The sequence below is a fragment of the Physeter macrocephalus genome, chromosome 20 (genome assembly GCF_002837175.3).
Source record: "Physeter macrocephalus isolate SW-GA chromosome 20, ASM283717v5, whole genome shotgun sequence".
NCBI classification, from domain to species: Eukaryota; Metazoa; Chordata; class Mammalia; order Artiodactyla; family Physeteridae; genus Physeter; species Physeter macrocephalus.
In genome coordinates, this window is record NC_041233.1 from 68,584,448 (window position 1) to 68,603,462 (window position 19,015).

Sequence of the window (19,015 nt, forward strand, 5' to 3'; positions counted from 1 at the left end):
TTAAATGGAAACGGCTCCCTGAGAAAAATTCCCTACATGTCAAGCCAGGGTTAAACCGTCTAGAATGAGAAAGACAGAAATGAGTGAGGTTTTCCTTTCCAGAGAGAAAACCACTTAGAGGAGACGAGGTTCCCAGCAGGGAAGCCTGATCAGTGTCGCCGTGGGCTGCGAGGGGCCCTGGGCCAAAGGAGGAGATGAGACGGGGCTCTACACCCAGGGAGGCGGGGGACGCGGCAGGGGCGCAGATGGAGGTGAGGTTGTGGCTCTAGAAGGAAAAGAAAGGCAGAGCCGTGGTTCAAGCCGTGGGAAATCCTCAAGCGATGATTTGGGAAGTGAAAGGGGACTCACAGCCGCGGGTCGAGTAAAGTGTCTGGAAGCTCCTAAGGGGAGCTGTCCCCAGCTCGCTCCTCACTCGCAGGGCACCTTTCAAAGCCCTGCCTAGACACCTGGACAGGAAGGAAGGAAGGAAGGAAGGAAGGGAGGGAGGGAGGGAGGAAGGAAGGAAGACCCATTAATTAAGTCAGTCAAGTTTAATCCAAATTAGCCTCCCAAACTTTGGAGTGTTAGAAACCATGCTCAATATACAAAAAGAATGATTTCTGAGATTAAGAAGTTACAGATTTAGATAACAGTAGTGTTGTCGGCCCCTCCAGGGAATGGGCAGTTTGAGAAGTGGATCCGCCAGCCGGAAACGAGACGGCTCGGCAGCGCATTGGGCTCATTCTCTCTAACAAACATCTGCAAAGTGCTGCAGGAATGTTGCCTTTCTTCCAAATGTCCAGCTCTAGGAGACTTGAAAATTCTTCAAAGGCTGGAAAGCTTTTGATATTTTCTGTTTAGGGATTTGGGCAACAGTAGAATCACACACTAGGTTATGCTAGTACCAGCCATCCAGGGTCACAGACTTCTCTGGGGGCTGAGTATACGCAAAGGCAGGGACTAAAAGCCCAAGTTACAGGAAAGATCTCTCAGGATCCTGCGGACTGGGCTCCCGCCAGGTGATGAGAAAGAAAGGGAGATGCATGCTTCCTAGTGTGTGATGATTGGCTGGTTTCATAACGTTCCTCTGCCACCTAGTGGCAGTTAGAGCCTACATGTAAGTCCCACAGAACCTTCTAGGAGTTCCTATGTCAGGGAGGATTATCTACAAGACTTTTATGAATTAACTTTACGTTTTACACAAACGCTTTTCAAAACATCTTTCCTGAGGTTCACCAGAGAGATCAATGAAAACTGACTTCGGGTCTATGCTGGTGTGTGGGGTGATGTCCACTTTACGGGGACACTTTGCCTAAGAACTTGTAGCAGGTAACAGCTTTCTCCTTCATAACAATGTGATCCACAGCACAAAAACTACACACACACACACACACACACACACACACACACACACACACACACACACACACAATCCTTGCTCTCTTTATCACTAGACACAAGGAGTTCCACCATAACTCCCTGACTGGTCTCTACTGTATGTACTGCTCTGGGGATTCTTTTATAAGGATAAGGCGTCTTTAATGACATCATGCCAACTTGCATGACTGCAGTCTTTTGCCTGGTATCTATGAGCTTGCACTGTTCTTCCTTGCCTGGAAGAGCCATGTTCAGTGCTGGTGTTCTGAACTCTCTACCACGACAACAGCTTGTTTTTGTTCAGTGCTCACACTGCATGAAAGAGTAGATGGTATAGGCTTGTTATCTCATTTGAATCTCAAGACAATACTACGAGCAAGGTACCTACTCTCATCATCATTGTACCTACGAAGAAACTGAAGCACAAAAAGGTTTGATCAAGTGATCAGACCCAGGTGGTCAGATTCCAGAATGTATACTCTTTAGCTGTTTTGCCACAGCTTCCTTCAAGTTCATATCATATCCCCACTATTGGACTTTTTGATGGTATGAAACTTATCGAATTTTTCAAGCTGATCAAATGCTTGATTAATAGTCCAAGCTCATCACTACCGCACAAATATAAGGTCTCTCAGCATAAAAAACCCCAGCCTTATTCCAGGAGGTGGGTGTCATATTGGCATTGCATGTCACATTATGTCGAGGACTTCTTAGCACAGAAGCAGAGGCCTGGAAGTGAATTACACATGTGAAAGATTTGTAGCATATTTCAGACTACCAAATCTCAGTGAATATTTCCCAGAACCATTCCAAAGGAAGAACTTATAGATGGTGTGAAGGAGTGAAATGAGCACAGATCCAAAGTCAGGCACCTGAGCCCCTCGTATGCAGTCACATGAATTGAGAAACTAATTTTATTAATTGCTAAAAATCATTCTTTCAACAAAGCTAGAAAGTAAAATAAACATTGAAATTTAAAATCTTAAGCAAAATGTGACAGCATAAAAAATACTCCAATTTACACATTTGCAGGCAAACATAACATGGTCTTTTAGTGCTTTGGCATGAATAAAATCATTCAGTTTTGTGCCTTTCAATTTTTAAAGCCACTTGAGGTTTTTTTTTTTTTTTTTTTTTTTGGTGGGGGGGTATGCGGGCCTCCCTCTGCCGTGGCCTCTCCCGCTGCGGAGCACAGGCTCCGGACGCGCAGGCCCAGCGGCCATGGCCCACGGGCCCAGCCGCTCTGCGGCACGTGGGATCCTCCCAGACCGGGGCGCGAACCTGGTTGCCCTGCATCGGCAGGCAGACGCGCAACCACTGCACCACCAGGGAAGCCCCCACTTGAGGTTTTAAGGCCAAGTGTTGCTAACTCTGTTAGATGTTCTTGTCACCTCAGGGTGCTCCTAAATCATTTGAAATTAGTTTTCATTCAGAGAAAGGACATTCTGCTGAGGATAGAGAAATGAGAATGGTCAAAATTAATAATATTAAAGGGAACATAGTCCACAGAAACTTATACTCATGTCATCTGAGGTTGCTTAAAGTTTTTTTTTTCAATTTTCCCTTTTAATAATGATGTACAAGACAGTAATTGATTGCACCCGTATGATTAATTCTATAAATCTCTACTTGAATATTTCTATCTTCTCCACATCTTTTACAATAGACGTTTGGGTCTATCTGGGCCATAATCTTTATTTTACAATATGTGATGGAATTTTACATGTTGTAATCCTTTCCCATCCAATAAACGTTGAAGCTCAAAGAGCTTTTACCTTGGCTGTTGGCAAATCAATCAACCAAAGTAGTTAAAGCAAAAAAATTTTAACATATTGTTGGATTGTTAGCAAAATGTCTGCCAAAGGAGCTTTTCAGTACAGAAAACAAATATTTTTAAAATATAAAAATATATTTGTAAATAGAAGATATGTTTTAAAATATAATTTGAAGTGGTCCTAATACAATATTGTTTTCCATTACACATTAAAATGCAATGACAGGAACTTCCCTGATGGCACAGTGGAGAAGACTCCGTGCTTCCAAAGCAGGGGGCCCAAGTTCGATCCCTGGTCAGGGAACCAGATCCCACATGCATGCTGCAACTAAGAGTTCGCATGCCACAACTAAGGAGCCAGTGAGCCACAAATAAAGAGCCCGCCTGCTGCAACTAAGACCCTGCACAACCAAATAAATAAATATTAAAAGAAAAAAATGTAGTTAAAAAAAATGCAATGACAAAGCTCTGCTTCCTTTCAACTAAAATGTGTCCAGATACCAAAGGGCAGTCCACTGCCTGGACAGCTCTTTGTCTTTGTTGAAGTCAATGTCTTCTCCCATATCCTGCTAGAGAAAAAACCGGCAAAAAGCAAGAATAGTCCATGTTCCCTGGTGTGATGCATCCATTGAATCGACCATTGTTTGCTCTGCCTGATATAATAGGTCTTCTCAAAATGCCATGAAGGACCACTACTTCCCTGGTGGTCCAGTGGTTAAGACTCCATGCTGCCAATGCAGGGGGCCCAGGTTCGATCCCTGGTCAGGGAACTAGATCCTGCATGTCGCAACTAAAGAGCCCACATGCTGCAACGAAGATCCCACATGCCACCTCAACTAAGACCTGGTGCAGCCAAATAAATAAATAAATGAATATTCAAATCCTCTCCCAAAAAGACAAAGCAGAACAATTAAAGCTCTTGTGTTCCCAAAATTCTAAAAAAAAAAAAAAATGCCATGAAATGCTCCTTGTCCTATCTTACCCCCACTCCTTGCAGTGTCTTTGAGACAACAGCAATTGCTCACCGCCATAATCTCTCAAAACAGGTCTCCGATTAACTTGCTTGCTTCCTGGAATTACCTGAATTCTCATCATTGGCTCTCATGGTTTTGAGAAAACTATGAGACCAAATGATGCTCAGAGAGATTGCCAGAAGAGTTTGGATGTGTTAACCAGGCCCTGGTGAGTCTCTTACTGCTCTGTAGGCCCCTGGAGCACAGGCTGGAGCCAATTTGTTGTCATCTTGTTTGTTAGTTTATTTATATTCTGTCCTCGTTTTTCCTCATCCCCACTTCCAACTATGTGCCACTTAAATTGTAGAAAAGCACTGAGTATTTACAGCTCACAGTTTCTTGGTACCGCCATTAGCAACTGAAAGCAGCTCAAGGAAGCACTCCACTTGACATAGGATGACAACTAGTTTGCCAACTAAATTTAAAAGAAAAAAGCTCCTCTCTTCAGGGCAAAATATTTTGAAATAATTTCTCAAACTATTTTGAAGTTACCCTTAATCTGAAGTTACTTGCTTTTTGCTAATATTTTAATCTTTACTAAAAATGTTTACTGCTGGTATTCTCAGCACCTAAAACAGCGCTGGACATGTGCTTTGTAAATTTTGCTGAATGAATTGAAGTACAATGGGCATGATTATCCATATAAGATTGTTTGGAAAATTATATGCTGGGTCTCATGATATGAAGAGGATTCAGTGAACTATATCCAGAGTAGAATTTATTCATTTAATAAATATACACGGTACTTAGTATTTGCCAGGCACTATTATAAGTGATTTATACACAGTAACTAATTTAGAATATTTCCTCTCTATAGGGCTGAATAATCAGATCCTAAAAATAGAGTCTGAACAAAAAGAGGTGCATAGATTTCTATGGATATTTTGCAAGAAATGTGTAAGATTTTTTCATAGTAATAACACCTTATTACTTATTCTAAAAGGCCCATGTTATATGCTTTAAAAAATAAACCCCTTTCATCCTCACAACAAATGTATGTTGTAAGTGTTCTTACAGGTATAAAAACTGAGGCTCAGAGAGAGCAGATATAGATATAGGTCCAAAACCCAAAGTCACAATGTTAAGAATTTGAACCCAGCTCTTAATTCAAAATTTTTGCATATTTGGAAATCATCTCGTTCCCTTATTTACTTTCTGCCCTCTTTCCTCCTTACTCCTACTCCCAAGTAGTTTGTAAGCTCTATGCATCGGCAGACAAAACCTGCTCTTTCATTGTACTATCCCTGTGTCTAGATCAGGCCAGGCATTTATGGGCACTGGGGAAATATTTGTTTGATGGGTGAATAAATGGACTCCAGAGTCCTTGCAGAGGTGCCACACTGCCTTCTGAATACCACCAGTTTCCTCTAAAGTAATTTATAACGACTTCCAGACTTATTTTTCCAACTGAAATGTTTATTGGCTAAAGCATATGTAGTGTGTTAGGTACCCCCCTCCAGACTTTTAGGAACCAGGTGTGCTGAAAGAACATGGGCTTTGAGAAGCCATGCAAAAGGCCAATGGGTACATGAAAAGGTGCTCGACATCACTGATCATCAGGGAAATGCAAATCAAAACCACAATGAGCTATCAACTCGCACTTGTTAGAATGGCTTTTATTAAAAGGACAAAAGGGACTTCCCTAGTGGTCCAGTGGTAAAGAATCCACTTTACAATGCAGGGGACTGGGTTCGATCCCTGGTCAGGGAACTAAGATCCCATGTGAGCTCAGTAGTTGTGGCACGAGGGCTTAGTTGCTCACATGCCTCAATAGAGAGCCTGCGTGCTGCAAACCACAGAGTCCACGTGCTCTGGAGCCTGCGAGCCACAACTAGTGAGAGAAAACCACACACCACAACTAGAGAGAAGCCCATGCACCACAACGAAGAAAGGTTAACACCATGCTTACTTTAAAGGAGAGATGGTTAAAGGAATTCTCTTGTTGATCACGGGGCAGATATTTTGGAGTGCATTTGGACCTGAGAGGCAATAAGTCAATAACCCACACAACTTCCATCTTCAGAGCTTCCTTAACTCATTTGGTTCCAAGGACCGGTAGAACCATACGGTATTGGTATTAACTGTTTCGGGCACTATCAGGGTCATCAGTGCCTCTGGAGCAAAGAAAAGCCTGATGAGGTGTGACCTCAGGCAGATCACTTCCTCCCATGAGCCTTTTCCCTCATCTTATAATGAGTGACTGAAGTGAATCAGTGGTTTTCAAATACCAGGCTCCACTGAAGGAAGAAAACAAATAGAGCGTTTTGCAGAACTAAACTCATGCAGTTGAAAAGTGGAACCTTTCAGCCTTTTTTGAAGTGTTAAAACATCCTGTCTTTCATGAAATTATGGTGATAAATTGCAGTTCTTTTTGATTCTCACTTAGCAAAGTAAAAGTCTGCAAGCTCAGAATTTTGTTTTTGAAATTTTACTAGCCTGTAGGACCTGAAAGTCTGGTCACTCAGGCCTGGATCTCTCTCGAGCCTTCCTTCATCTCTCAGACCTGCGGTTTCACAGAGCCCTGTGGTCTTTGCTTCTCATCATCCAACTCTAAAACAGGCAAAAGAAAATCTAGAAAAGGTGCTTGCTTCAGCAGCACGTGTTGTAAATTTGCATCCATCACAGAGATTCACATGGCCCCTGCACAGTGATGACTCACCAGTAAGTGAAGCATTCCATATTTTTAAGATATTTTGTAAACCCCAGGGCAACCACCAAGACATTTTTTTTTTTTAAGGGTTAACTCCTAAGCCAGTACTGGAGATATAACTGACTCATACAAACGAATTAATCCAAAAGCAGGCAGAAATTCTAGAAAAGGATGGAAATTTTATTTTACATGTGTATCTTGCTTAGCATAATGACTGAGTCTTAGTGGCAGCAAACAGAGCCTGAGTTCTATCAAAACACAAACTGAGTCAGGAGCAGTGCTTGAGTTATCTATATTGCTTTGAAAGCACCATAGAACCTAAACGAAATATTGACAATGGAGCTTTCTTAAACTAAGAAAATGAGTGCCAACCACGTGCCAGGGGTGGCACGTGGTTAGGTGCCAGCTAACCGTCTGCCTTCCTATCTTTAACAGCCCACCAGTGCTTGTGTGTTAGCTAGAGGGTGGCTGGAATTGGAACCCGGGTTAGACCTCCTGACCTCCAGGGGCTACAGGGGGCAAGTCATGTGAACACCTCCCTTTGGCTGGTATTTGTAAAATTCTAAGCCCCATAGTGCTTTTTCTCCCTCTCCTTCCTCCTTCCTACAAAAGGGTGAAACACCCACAGTATGTTCACAGTAGAACCAGGCCCTCAGGACAAAGTCTATGTGACAATGTCAAACAAGTATTAACTTTAAAGCTCCAGCCATCTAAACACTCCCCTGGCTGACACCTCAGTGGCTGTGCACAAGAGGATGGGGTTGGCTCGAAAATTAGTAACTTGCGTTCTTCTCGTTACTTATTTTCATCATGCAGCCACCGAACCCGCCATCCCACCTTCAGAAATGGCATCAGGCTGCAGGTGTCTCTAGGTTGCACAAAGGTCTGAAGCAAGAATTGAATTATAGATCTTCTCAGGGAATGCTGCTCAAATGAACATTGGCAATACATCACCTTCTCCTACCTCTTTCCAAACTCAATCTTTTTCAAGAGAATAAGAAAATTGAACAATAGGATCTTTCCAGATAGTAACTATGTGTGTGTGTGTGTGTGTGTGTGTGTGTGTGTATAATCTCCACCTCTCCCCTCTCCCTTTCTCTTACTATGCACTCCTATGGTACCAGCATGTGATATGATTCTTAGAATACAATTTTAAAAGTCAACTATAGCAAAAAACAGTACATACTCATTGAAAAATATTTTAGAAACAAGAATTTAAAGTGAAATATGAAAGTATACCACTCCTCAGGGGAAGCCACTGTTGAGTCTATGTATCCAATCAGAACTTCTCCTTTACATATACACATAGTTGTATATATAACAGTATTTTTTCACTTTGTTGTAAAGGTTATTCTATTAAAGCAACAATTTTTATAATACACAAATATATATGCATCCTTCAACATTCTGAATAATAGTTTAAAAAAAAAAACAGGAATTACCCCTTTATTTTTAAAGACTTAGCTTATATGTCCACATCTCAGAGCTTTGCAGTTTTACAAAGTTCTTCCACATTCAGTATCCTATTTAGTCCTCAGAAAAATAGGTTTTATCATCCCCATTTTACAGGTGAGAAAACTGAAGCTCAAAGTGGTAAAGTGACGTGTTTAAGGTTTCACAATCAGTGGCGGGGCAGGGTTGTCCAAGTCCACGTCCAGATCATTTTACAGTCCTCAGCATTCTCCGGTTCCTTAGATGGAGATGGGGCAGGAAAGGGAGGCTCCGTTACAGTCACCAACAGGGCAGCATGAAAAGGTATACCCGTAGGTAATTCAGAAGCTTAAGGAACACCTATTCATTGCCCAGACTGTCAAGAAAATTATAATATCATCTATCAACTGTGAGTCCCCTGCAAATCTTTACTGAGTTTAAAAGGGAACAAAATGACTGATTTTATTTCTGTTCTTCTCTGATTGCAGTTAGAGGAAGAGCTTAGTCAAAAGACAATCAGAAAGAGGAAGAAAAGAGGGGCACCAAGTCTCCAACTAAGAGCCTGCTAAATCACACAAACTTGCACATCCATCTTCTTTAATAGATTATTGGTCTTTTGTTTAAACCATATTAGTGCAAAGAAAAAGAATCTAAATATGACTTCAACTCACTCACTGAAGTATTAGTACTTTTGACTTTTGGGAGGCAGCAGAGGATAGTGAAAGGCATCCCCCAAAACTGGGTTCAAATTCCAGCTCAACAAATCCCTAGCAAGAAGATCCTCAGAACTACTGTGCACCTGTTTCCTACCTCATATGGTTGTCAGAGCCTCTCTCAAAGCAGTTAATTAGTATTTGTTCCCTGCCCCTGACTTGATATGTTTGTCCTTTAACTGTGTTCCTTATCATTTCAAAGGGAAAACGTTCTTAAAATACAAAAGCAATAAAGTACATTGTATTTGATTTATTTCTGACCAGAGAGACTAGGTTCTAAATGCTACTGTTACGTAAATACAGCATTGGGTAAACTCCTAAAACTCATCATAGCACCTCACAGGACAAACCATGTTCATATATGTAGATACTTTTCTTATACTGACAAGTGTCCAGAACCAATCAGAGGGCCTTTTAACTTCACTGGGGGATGGATCATGTAGCCAGCTGTATCAGACCATGAGCTCCATGGCCCTCAGGCCATCACTGCAGACCTCACCTTTACTTGAACTTGGTCCTTACCCCAACTCTACCCATACCCCCAAACCTGTTAAGGTCTCTGCCTCTCATCTCCACAGCCTGCAATACAATATGACACCTATTTACCTGTTAACGAGCATTTAAGACAGAGGTTAATCTAGAACATTTCAGTATACTGTTTCCTAGGATTGACTGGCTTTTTTTCTTTTTTTGGAAGCTTTAAGAGAAGTCAACTTTAAATTACATAATACATGAATACATTCTTTTAAAAACAAACAGTCCTTTAACCCTGCACCCCTACTCCATGCCCCCAACACACAATCACACAAAGTTAATTCCTACTAGGACTTCAGTGTTTAACTCTCTGGAATCCCCTCCTTCAAAAAAAACAAATACATACACATATGTTAAGCTGGTACATCTCTAGTTCGACTTTTAATTACAAAAAGGTACAAAGTGAGATCAGGAATCACCACGGAACATCCTCTCTAAACAGCCACGCTACATGGGTCTTGCCTCCTGCGGTATATCGTCCACAGCACAGGCAAGCCCGTCTATGACATGGAGCACTTCCACCAGCGAAATAGTAATTTGACAAGGAATTGAATGTGACAAGGAATGTCGCTGAACTTTCTCTTTTCCCTTTAATCTCTTCCTCACTTGACTGACTTGGTAAATAAAAGCCCATCCAAGCAGGATGCTGAAGGAATCGATGAAGGCTGGAAACTCAGAGACAGCCAAACCAGCTCTGCACAGGTAGAGTTCTGGTTGTTGTTCTGGGTGTGTGTAAGTTGTGTGTTGGGGAAGGGAGCGGGTGTGGGCAAAGACAAAAGGAAAGGTCCTCCTCCGCTTTATCCCAAAGCTGTTACTGAAATGGAACGACGTCATGACTGCAGGTAGAGTGCGATCTTTAAAAACCATCAGCAACATCTGTGCTTCAGAGTATACACTTTGCAAACAAGTTACTCAGATAGACTGCTTAAACTTCAGAACACCTTTGTGAGACTGTGATATTGGATCATCCAATTTCTCAGAAGGCACCTGGGGCTTGAGCATGTGGAGCACCATTCTGCCATGAAGTTATGCTTCCAAGCCTCTGCTTTAACTTTTTTTGAAAGTTGGTGCCTTGGAGCTTAGAAGGCATTTAACCACATAAAGAAAAAAGGTAATAAATGTTACAGGCAAGCACACAAAGCCTTTTTACTCATAAATTTTGATAAGACTTAGTCACTGTTTCAAAATACTGTTTCTATAAGAAAGTGGGTTCTGAATTTCAATTTGGAAAGCCAGGAACAGACTCTTCTTGGCCTGCAAGTCCCAGCAGGGTCTCCCTCCAATCCCTCCAGGCTTGCCGCAAATTAACCCAAGAACAAAACACAAAAGCCAGGAAGAAGCCAGTTCAGAGCCCAAAGCAACAGCCTCCTTTAGCATGGACTCCTAGGGACCTGTTTGGGATCTATGGGGGCTCTGGTGGGAATAGAGCTGAAAGTGTTTCATGTGGGCAGGCAGACTAGATCAAGGGCATCAGAGGTAGTGGGCATTTGGGGGTATCTTCCCTGGTCAGACTTCATAAAGAAGAAACTGCCGAAGAAACAATAGCTACTGTGGCAGGTTTAACTGCTATTTCTTGGGACAAGTAAAGCATAAGGATGCTGAAAACACACACAATTTCCTGCCCTTGGGCCTTTAATTAGTTATTAAAAGCAAAAACTACACAGTGAAATGGATGATGTGGAAAGCCATTCTAGTATTTAATATAGTTCCCAAGTAAATGTAACTAGAAGTTGACTATCAACAAGCTAAGTTTTCTTATTTCAGTGAATCCTAAACTTTCAATAGAACTCTTTTTGCACTGGGTTAAACGGTAGAGATTTTCCTCTCAGGTCTAACATCCTATCCTTTTTTTCTGAAGTACAATTAGGGGGCAGACTGGCAAGTCTGACTGGCAAGAAGCATGGCCTTTGGACAATTTAAAGGCTGAAAATGCCTCAGAAATAGAAAACTACTTAAGTGGATGCTTCTTTTAAAAAATAAGAATCAAGTGTCTTAAATGTAACTTAGGAATTAATGGTGCATCTGTGCAGGGGCAGGGACATCAAGTCTGGTCACACTGTTCTCAGAATCATTAAAACAGCATAAGCATTGGTCAGCCAGAGGCATCCTCCCAAGTTGCTGGTCCTGAAGAAGTGTGCATTCATTCTACACTCATTGATTGAAGCAGACTTTATTAAGAAAAAAGAGACTTGGATTTAAGTTTGTTGGAACCGTCTTTTACGACTGCGGGTCACACTGAAGTTAAGAACCGTTAAGCCAGGGCTTCCCTGGTGGCGCAGTGGTTGAGAATCTGCCTGCCAATGCAGGGCACGCGGGTTCATGCCCCGGTCCAGGAAGATCCCACATGCCGCGGAGCAACCAAGCCCGTGAGCCACAATTACTAAGCCTGCGCGTCTGGAGCCTGTGCGCCACAACAAGAGAGGCCGCGATAGTGAGAGGCCCGCGCATCGTGATGAAGAGTGGCCCCCGCTTGCCACAACTAGAGAAAGCCCTCGCACAGAAACGAAGACCCAACACAGCCAAAAATAAAAATAAAATTTTTAAAAAAGAACCGTAAGCCAATACTCTTCCAATAACTCACCCTCTTCTTTTATATATTCCTTTCTCTTGCAAACAAATCTACAAGCTGATGAACGCAGACTATTAAGGATGTCAGGAAAGCTTCCTCTATTCTATTAATTTTACCTTTATTCCAAGGATCCTGATTTCAGGGGATTCTTTCCAATAGTAAACTCTTTAAGGAATGTTGCATAATCTGTGTACTTGAACTGTTAAGAGAAATGGAAAACAACACATTGTGATGTGAAATATCCATCATACACGTTACCTTCATGAAATTAATGCCATTCAATACCTTTTTATTGAACGTATTAGATCTTTATTGTTAAAGCTGGATAATTTGGGCAAGTAAGTTCCATAATTTTGTGGAATATCTGAATTACTGGCTTGTCAAGTTCAATGAGAAATTTTCACATAGGCATGTATAAAAGGCCTTTTATAAAAGGCCAAATTTTGCTATCAATAATTTAAACAAAAATTTAAAATACAACGTGGCATTCAATTTGCTTACTATTGTTCACTGACTTTTAATGGTAATCAGTAAAGACAAAAATGGAAAGCAAAAATTCTTAATCTGGTTTAAAAAAGAAAATTCAAGCAATCTGAATCAGGTTTTGCCAAGTCTGGAGAATCAGTCTGTTAGCAAGTGGTGTGCGTAAATAAATAATCAAAGATGCCAGTAAAATACAACTTGGTAAATAGGCATTACCTATTTAATAAGTACAATATATACATAAAATTCTCTTGAAAAGCTTCATTTTATACAGAAACATATTTACAAAATGAACAGTATAATCAAACTAAAGATTATCTGTACAATGCACACATATATATATATATGAACTTTGGAAGGTAAACAAGTTTCATCATAGTCAAAATGGACAGCCATATGCATTTTAAAAAAGAATTTCATTCCAGAAGAAAAATACATCTTTAATATACAATTATATTTTTCATTTATTTTCCTGAAAATTCTGTTTGGATTCTCTTTTGATTATCTTCTCTTGTTCAGCCTTGAAAATTTTCAGGTTTCTAGTGCCACCAACTGGTGTTAAAAATTAACAATCTTAGTGTCAAAAAGAATTGTTTTGTTTTAAAAAGGTTACTGGAAGATAGACCACTGGACTCAGGATCCATAAGGCAAATTAATGATATAGAATAACATGATTGATAAAAATATTTTCACCACGGTAGCATATATAACATTTACAATATTAATGGTTTCTAGTGCTTTTTTCCTTCTACTGCTAAATCTTGGTCTAAAATTATATGTAAAAGTCTTTAGAGTATACTGCAAAACAAAGTTTGGAAATATGCATGACAATGTGATTAGATTCATCTTTTTGAGCATCAGGTTAGACACTAATAATTTACTAAAATGGCAAAAATCAAATACCATTTTATAGTCTTTGGATTTTTTTTTTCCTTCTTCTTAAAGAATAATTAAACATCAAGCTGTGAAAAAAAGTTAGGAATGTGCAGAACCACCACAAAAACAGCAATCTGCTCTCAGCGTACCTCAGCAAGGATTCATGTCCCAAAGCTTCACGCCAGAGTGAGACTTCTGGGTCACCTACTTGCACAGGTGAATTAACCCTCTGCCAGCAGGGGCTGGGGGTGAGCTGCAGAGGCCTAAGGAGCTGCTCCCGCTGCCCCCCAGCTGTTTTCACTAGACCATAAGCTCCGTAAGGACAGGAATTGCCCTCTGGCCTGTCTACCAGTATAATGATGATACCCTGTATGGTGCCTGGCAATAAAAGGTTCCTAATAACTGTGTTTATTACATGAATAAATAACATGTTGGTAGCCTGACAAAATTTAATTTCAAGATAATCTGCTTTAAATGGTTATGGATAGAAAGTTTAAAAAAAAAAAAAACCACTAAAGTTTAAATTCATTCTTCTGCCCAAACCCACCATTTTCAATCCTTAAAACTTATCAGGCTAACGTTTGAAGTGGTATGGGAAAAAGGGAGTCACAGCAAGTATTCACTTTAAAATTAAAACCTAGTGAAGTGTATACATACATATACACACACACAAAAATCATTTCCTGCTCAAAGAAACCAAAATAGTGCTAACAAAAACAGCATTTGATGTGTTCAATTAATAATAAACACATAAAACAAAATTTCTCCTAGATCTCAAGTTTATCCAGACCGTTTTCCTTTTCTAGACACCCCATTCTTCTCTCCATATATTCAGTACAGTAAGGGTAGAAGGCCCTCTAAATGCTTACATCAGAATCTGTTTGTGAATCAGTTTAGAGAGAGGGAGCTGATAAATGCACATTTCTGTACACACTTTGCTCAGTCCTGATCCATATACAAAAGGATATAGTAGAAACTAAAGAGCAAAAGGAAAATAAAGCATTTTCTTCCAGTTTTCCACAGTTCCACACATTTATGGGTGGGAAAAGTAATAATAAGTCAAAATATGGTTTATAATTACATTCTTCTAAAATTGTTTAACCATTAAACTTCTCTAAATGAATGCTGGCACAAACGTTAATATTGGAATGTTTCATTTTCATATGTAATATATGTATGCAAAAAAATGTATACATATTTTTAAGATGTATAGACATAGAATACTATGGTTCTGACCACTATTTAGTCTCCATTAATACATTTTGTGTCTTGGGAGGAAAAAAAAAAAACATTGTAGTGTATGAATCTATATCACATAAGAAGCTGTAAAAATTTAGTTATGTTGACTACTCTAAATAGTCTTTGGGAGTATCAATAGTATTGTCAAAAACAACTAGGAAAATAATTCAGATGTGATTGCACTTACCCTCTTATTTCTTTATTTTGATAAATTATTACTGGTAAAAAGAACAAGATACATTATGGTAAGGCTAAAACTTTTATAGCTATTTTAAAAATAAAATGTTTCTGAACTTGTATTTCCATTCTGAAGTGAAAAGATTTTGTTTCTGGATGACAACATATAACTCAATATACAGAAAAAATGCTGCACTGAATTATCTAATCCTTAGTAACTGATCTTTTTAAGCAATGTTGATTTTTAAAAAAAGTTAAAACACATTAAAGGGAAATTGCCACCATAAGCCCAGCCCAACTTTTAAAGCCACACAATTCTTTAAAGGCTTTTAATCCATCACCGCAAAGCTTACTTCTCTTAAGGGGAGAAAGAAGTTTGCGAAAATCCAAAATGAAAATGAGGCTTGCTGCAACATCTGTGTATGTGCCAAGGTATTTACTACAGAAATTATCTGAATATAATGAAATGTGAAAAACCACACACAGAAATTAAAATGAGAAATTACAAGAAGTGAGAAAAAAATTCAATGACAGAAATACTGATACTATGACTGTCAACATTTAAGTGTACATCATAAATACTGTAAAAATCCAACAGGATACATAAATTTGGTTCTAAAATTCCTTTGGTTATGGAGATGTAATTATTTTGTATTTTAAATAAATATACCAAACACATCATATCTGGGGACTGTAAGATCACCCCACTATAATATATAATTATACCAACAGTAAAGAATGGTGCACAGATAAAATTGTTAACAGTGCCATATGCTGGATTTTCTTGGGAACTGGTTCTTTATAAATAACTTAAATTTATCTTTATACTTGATGTCAGTAAAACTAAAGTATTTCAGTTTCAAAGAATTAATTATTCATCTCTCTGTTCTAATGAGACTAATCCATTTCACATTTTAAAATATAACTGAAGTCCACAGGAATTCTCTAAATGAGCAGATTATTTAAAATCATATTTTATGCAACTGGAGATTTTAAAAACTCAACTATTAACTCAATTCGAATCTGAAAATAATGTACCTAGCACAAATAAGGAAACCTGACAGGGGCATACAATGTCTGATCATTGCTAGTTACCAAAAGCTAGCTTTCCTATTAGCTTCCATTAAAATCAAATGGTTTAAGAACTCTGGCTGGCATCCCTAACACACAAGCAAATGTTATATTAGAATGTCAAAACAAGTTTTTATCACTTCTTTAGTTTTCTTCATGTTGGAGAAATAGCATATTACTGAATGATTAACACCTGTCCTTTCATGCATAATTTTAAAAAATGAAATCATTTTTGACATTATAAAGGGAAGAAATATGGAGAAGGGGTTTTCAAAAGCCCTTGTCATAATGTTCAGCACTTCATATGACTATCAGCAAATTAAATAAGTTGTTCTGATTCAATGACAGGCTGTCACCACATAAAAACAAGTTTCATCAAAGCTTACATTCTTACAGTATACACAGCAATGCATTTGGATTGTAAAAAGGTAATTTTTTATACAGATGAAGCAAAACAAATTTTTTACTGGCTGACACACAAAGCAGGGAAAAGTTTCCAACAATACTGGGCAATGGCACCTGCTCCATGTGTAGCTTTTGTCTGTTTACTGAGGAAGAACTTTGTGTTAGGTTTTCTTCGTCCTCTGTTCTAGTTCATGCTGGTGTTTAATAAGACGTTCTATTTCTGTTCCAAGTGTTTGCAGATTTTCCTTTAACAATTGGAAAAAGAGGGAAAAGAAAACAGAACTACTAAGTATAATAAGTAAAAAGATTCAGTTTGAACTATTTTTGCCTAAATTCTGAACTGAAACAGTGACAGCCTTAAATGCCATGCGAGATAAACTAGGCACATGGCTGTTTTCAGTAAAGTAATCCTGTACACTTCAGAGTCAGACACTCTTTTTACTGAAGCTATAGCAAATTTTAGTGCCTAAAAATATTACCAGATTAAAAAAATTATTTTTTAAATTCATTACTAACCATCAAGGCCCAAAGAGCACAGATAGAATAGCTGGGTCAGATAACAGCTGCAAAAAATAAAATAAAGCTGGAATACATTAGAAAATAAATGCCTCAATCTTAAAGTCTCAGTAATCAATTATAACTAATTGTAATATATGTCAAAGGCCACTCATTGCAAAGTAAATGACTCAGTAAATGACTCATCATAGCATCTATCCAACAGCTAAACTGAGTTTTTTGCTATTTCTTTCTTTCCTGCTCATTTTAAAAATAGTACTTTTCAAAAAGAGAAAAACACAAAATTTTATCTATGGAAAAAATGGCTACCCTGCATTACAGAAATAGTCCATCCATGTGTTGGATCGATCTATGAAAGAGGCACCATTTTTGCCATGTTTATTGGTTGGTAAGTGAATGAGAAATACAAATACCTTCAAAGTAATATTTTTCAATAACGTATCCTCCAAAACAGCCTGTAGTTTTCGGTTGATCTCCAAAGAGAGTTCCAATGTTAATCCACTATCAGCTGGATGGGATGTGTATAAAGATGCCATGATGCCACCCCGTCTACTTAAATGGACTTTGTTAAAATCAGATGCCTCTGAAGAAAGTGTGCCTGATTCTTCTCGTAAAATGTAACTCTGAATTATTCTGCAAAATGAAACAACACTATCAGTTATGGCCTTGCAGAATTACAAACACTGAAATTTGCAAGAGCTGACTAATCATAAGCTTAAAGATGATTAGCATAAAGTAATTATCTATTAGTTAATAACAGAACTATAGAAAATAAAGGGGTTTTCCTTATTCAGATGGTTTCTTAAACAATCTCATTTTTGTTCTAACATGGTATTTAGATTAAAGATACATAAACATTGCTTTTCTATTTTTTTCCTTATTACTTTAAATCAAAATATGTGAGCAATTTATTGTTCCAGTTTCAGTTAATATTTTCTATTTTCCTGTCATTAAACTTAAAACTGTGTTTTACCCTTTTTCGTTTAAAAGTCATGGGCAAATTTTTCTCTAAGTCTAAAATTATTTCAAAATAAAAATTTTTAAGTCATGGGTAAAGACCCACAATATTACTTAAATGAATGTGGTATCTGTGAGAGGAATTTGGCCGAGTACAGGCTCTGGAGCCAGTCAGAGCTGGGTTTGGATTTCCAACTCTCGGTCTGTCACTTACAGGATGAGTGGTGACTCTGGAACATTTAGTAATTTGACCTGAGCCCCAGTTAATTAACCTGTCAAATTAGACACAGTGGTCCCCAACCTTTCTGGCACCAGGGACCAGTTTCTTCCACGCCCTGGGGCGTGGGGTGGGCTGCTTCAGGCAGTAATGGAAGCGATAGGGAGCTTGCATTGCCGGGAGTTGGGGACACCTGAACTAGAGGACTCATTCTCTCCCTGGGTAGTTTTAAGAAATCGATGAGATACTGTTAAGTCACAGGCACAGTGCCTTATATTTATATTTCTCTACCATATTTAGTAGATGCCCGATAATATCTCACTATGGCCTGCCCAACAGGAATGATAATCCACAACCCCAGTATCTCTTAAAACCACCGTCTTGAAAATAAAAAGCTAAGTAGAGCACTATCTGTTTTTAAGTCCAAAGATATTTTAGTATCTTAAAAAATTAGTGTCTACTGAACTCTGTATCACCTTAAAGGAAAGACCTGTGTTTTCTTTCATGTCTGTAGCCTCAAAACCTAGAACATAAATAAGTGATCAGTAAAGGATTGGGAACTGAAATGACTACAGTTTTAAGAACTATTTTTTGAAAGAAAAGCTCTTGATATGATTAATTTTGAACACAATAACTTTACCATGTGAATAATGGTATTTTGAACACAAATTACAATACCATAATAATACACACTTCGTTTTTTTCCTAATTTCTTCCACCAATTGTTTGATGTGATCCTCCATAAATTCTATCTTTTCATTTTTCCGAGCATGTGCCTTTTGCAGCCTTACTATCCTCTCAATCAGCATGGCCTTGTCTACTTCTGGAAAGTTATCCACAGCTACTGATGACCCAGTATTTTCTGGAGATCGATCTTCTGCACTGCTTCGAGCATTGAGGGACCCTGAAGACAAAAAAAAATCCACTTACTGTACTTAGTCTGGAGTCAACTCTAATCTCATATATATATATATTATATATATATATATATATATTTTATATATATATATATATATATATATAATATATATATA

At 38.6% G+C, this 19,015-nt stretch overlaps 1 protein-coding gene and 2 non-coding genes across 8 annotated transcripts in view; 2 read left to right on the forward strand and 1 right to left on the reverse strand.

Moving 5' to 3' along the window:
- Nucleotides 1–243: 243 nt before the first annotated feature.
- CCDC186 (coiled-coil domain containing 186) overlaps nucleotides 244–19,015 on the reverse strand; it is a 68,895-nt gene continuing 50,123 nt past the window's right edge. For 3 of the 6 annotated variants that reach the window (XM_028481227.2, XM_024121358.3, XM_007113604.4), the window contains exons 14-16: nucleotides 18,675–18,885; nucleotides 17,221–17,440; nucleotides 12,368–16,536 (exon numbers count right to left, since the gene is read on the reverse strand). In XM_028481227.2, coding sequence (XP_028337028.1) covers nucleotides 16,453–16,536; nucleotides 17,221–17,440; nucleotides 18,675–18,885 — 515 coding nt within the window. In that variant the 3' untranslated portion in view covers nucleotides 12,368–16,452. Of the gene's footprint in view, nucleotides 447–8,388; nucleotides 8,484–12,156; nucleotides 12,240–12,367; nucleotides 16,537–17,220; nucleotides 17,441–18,457; nucleotides 18,505–18,674; nucleotides 18,886–19,015 lie in introns of those variants that run through there. The other 3 variants (XR_003677503.2, XR_003677502.2, XM_028481228.2) reach the window with 3 other exon arrangements.
- TRNAW-CCA (transfer RNA tryptophan (anticodon CCA)) lies at nucleotides 3,828–3,900 on the forward strand. The gene has a single exon. It is a non-coding gene; the product is annotated as a tRNA-Trp (tRNA).
- LOC112064260 (U6 spliceosomal RNA) lies at nucleotides 6,724–6,828 on the forward strand. Its single transcript, XR_002891443.1, has one exon. It is a non-coding gene; the product is annotated as a U6 spliceosomal RNA (small nuclear RNA).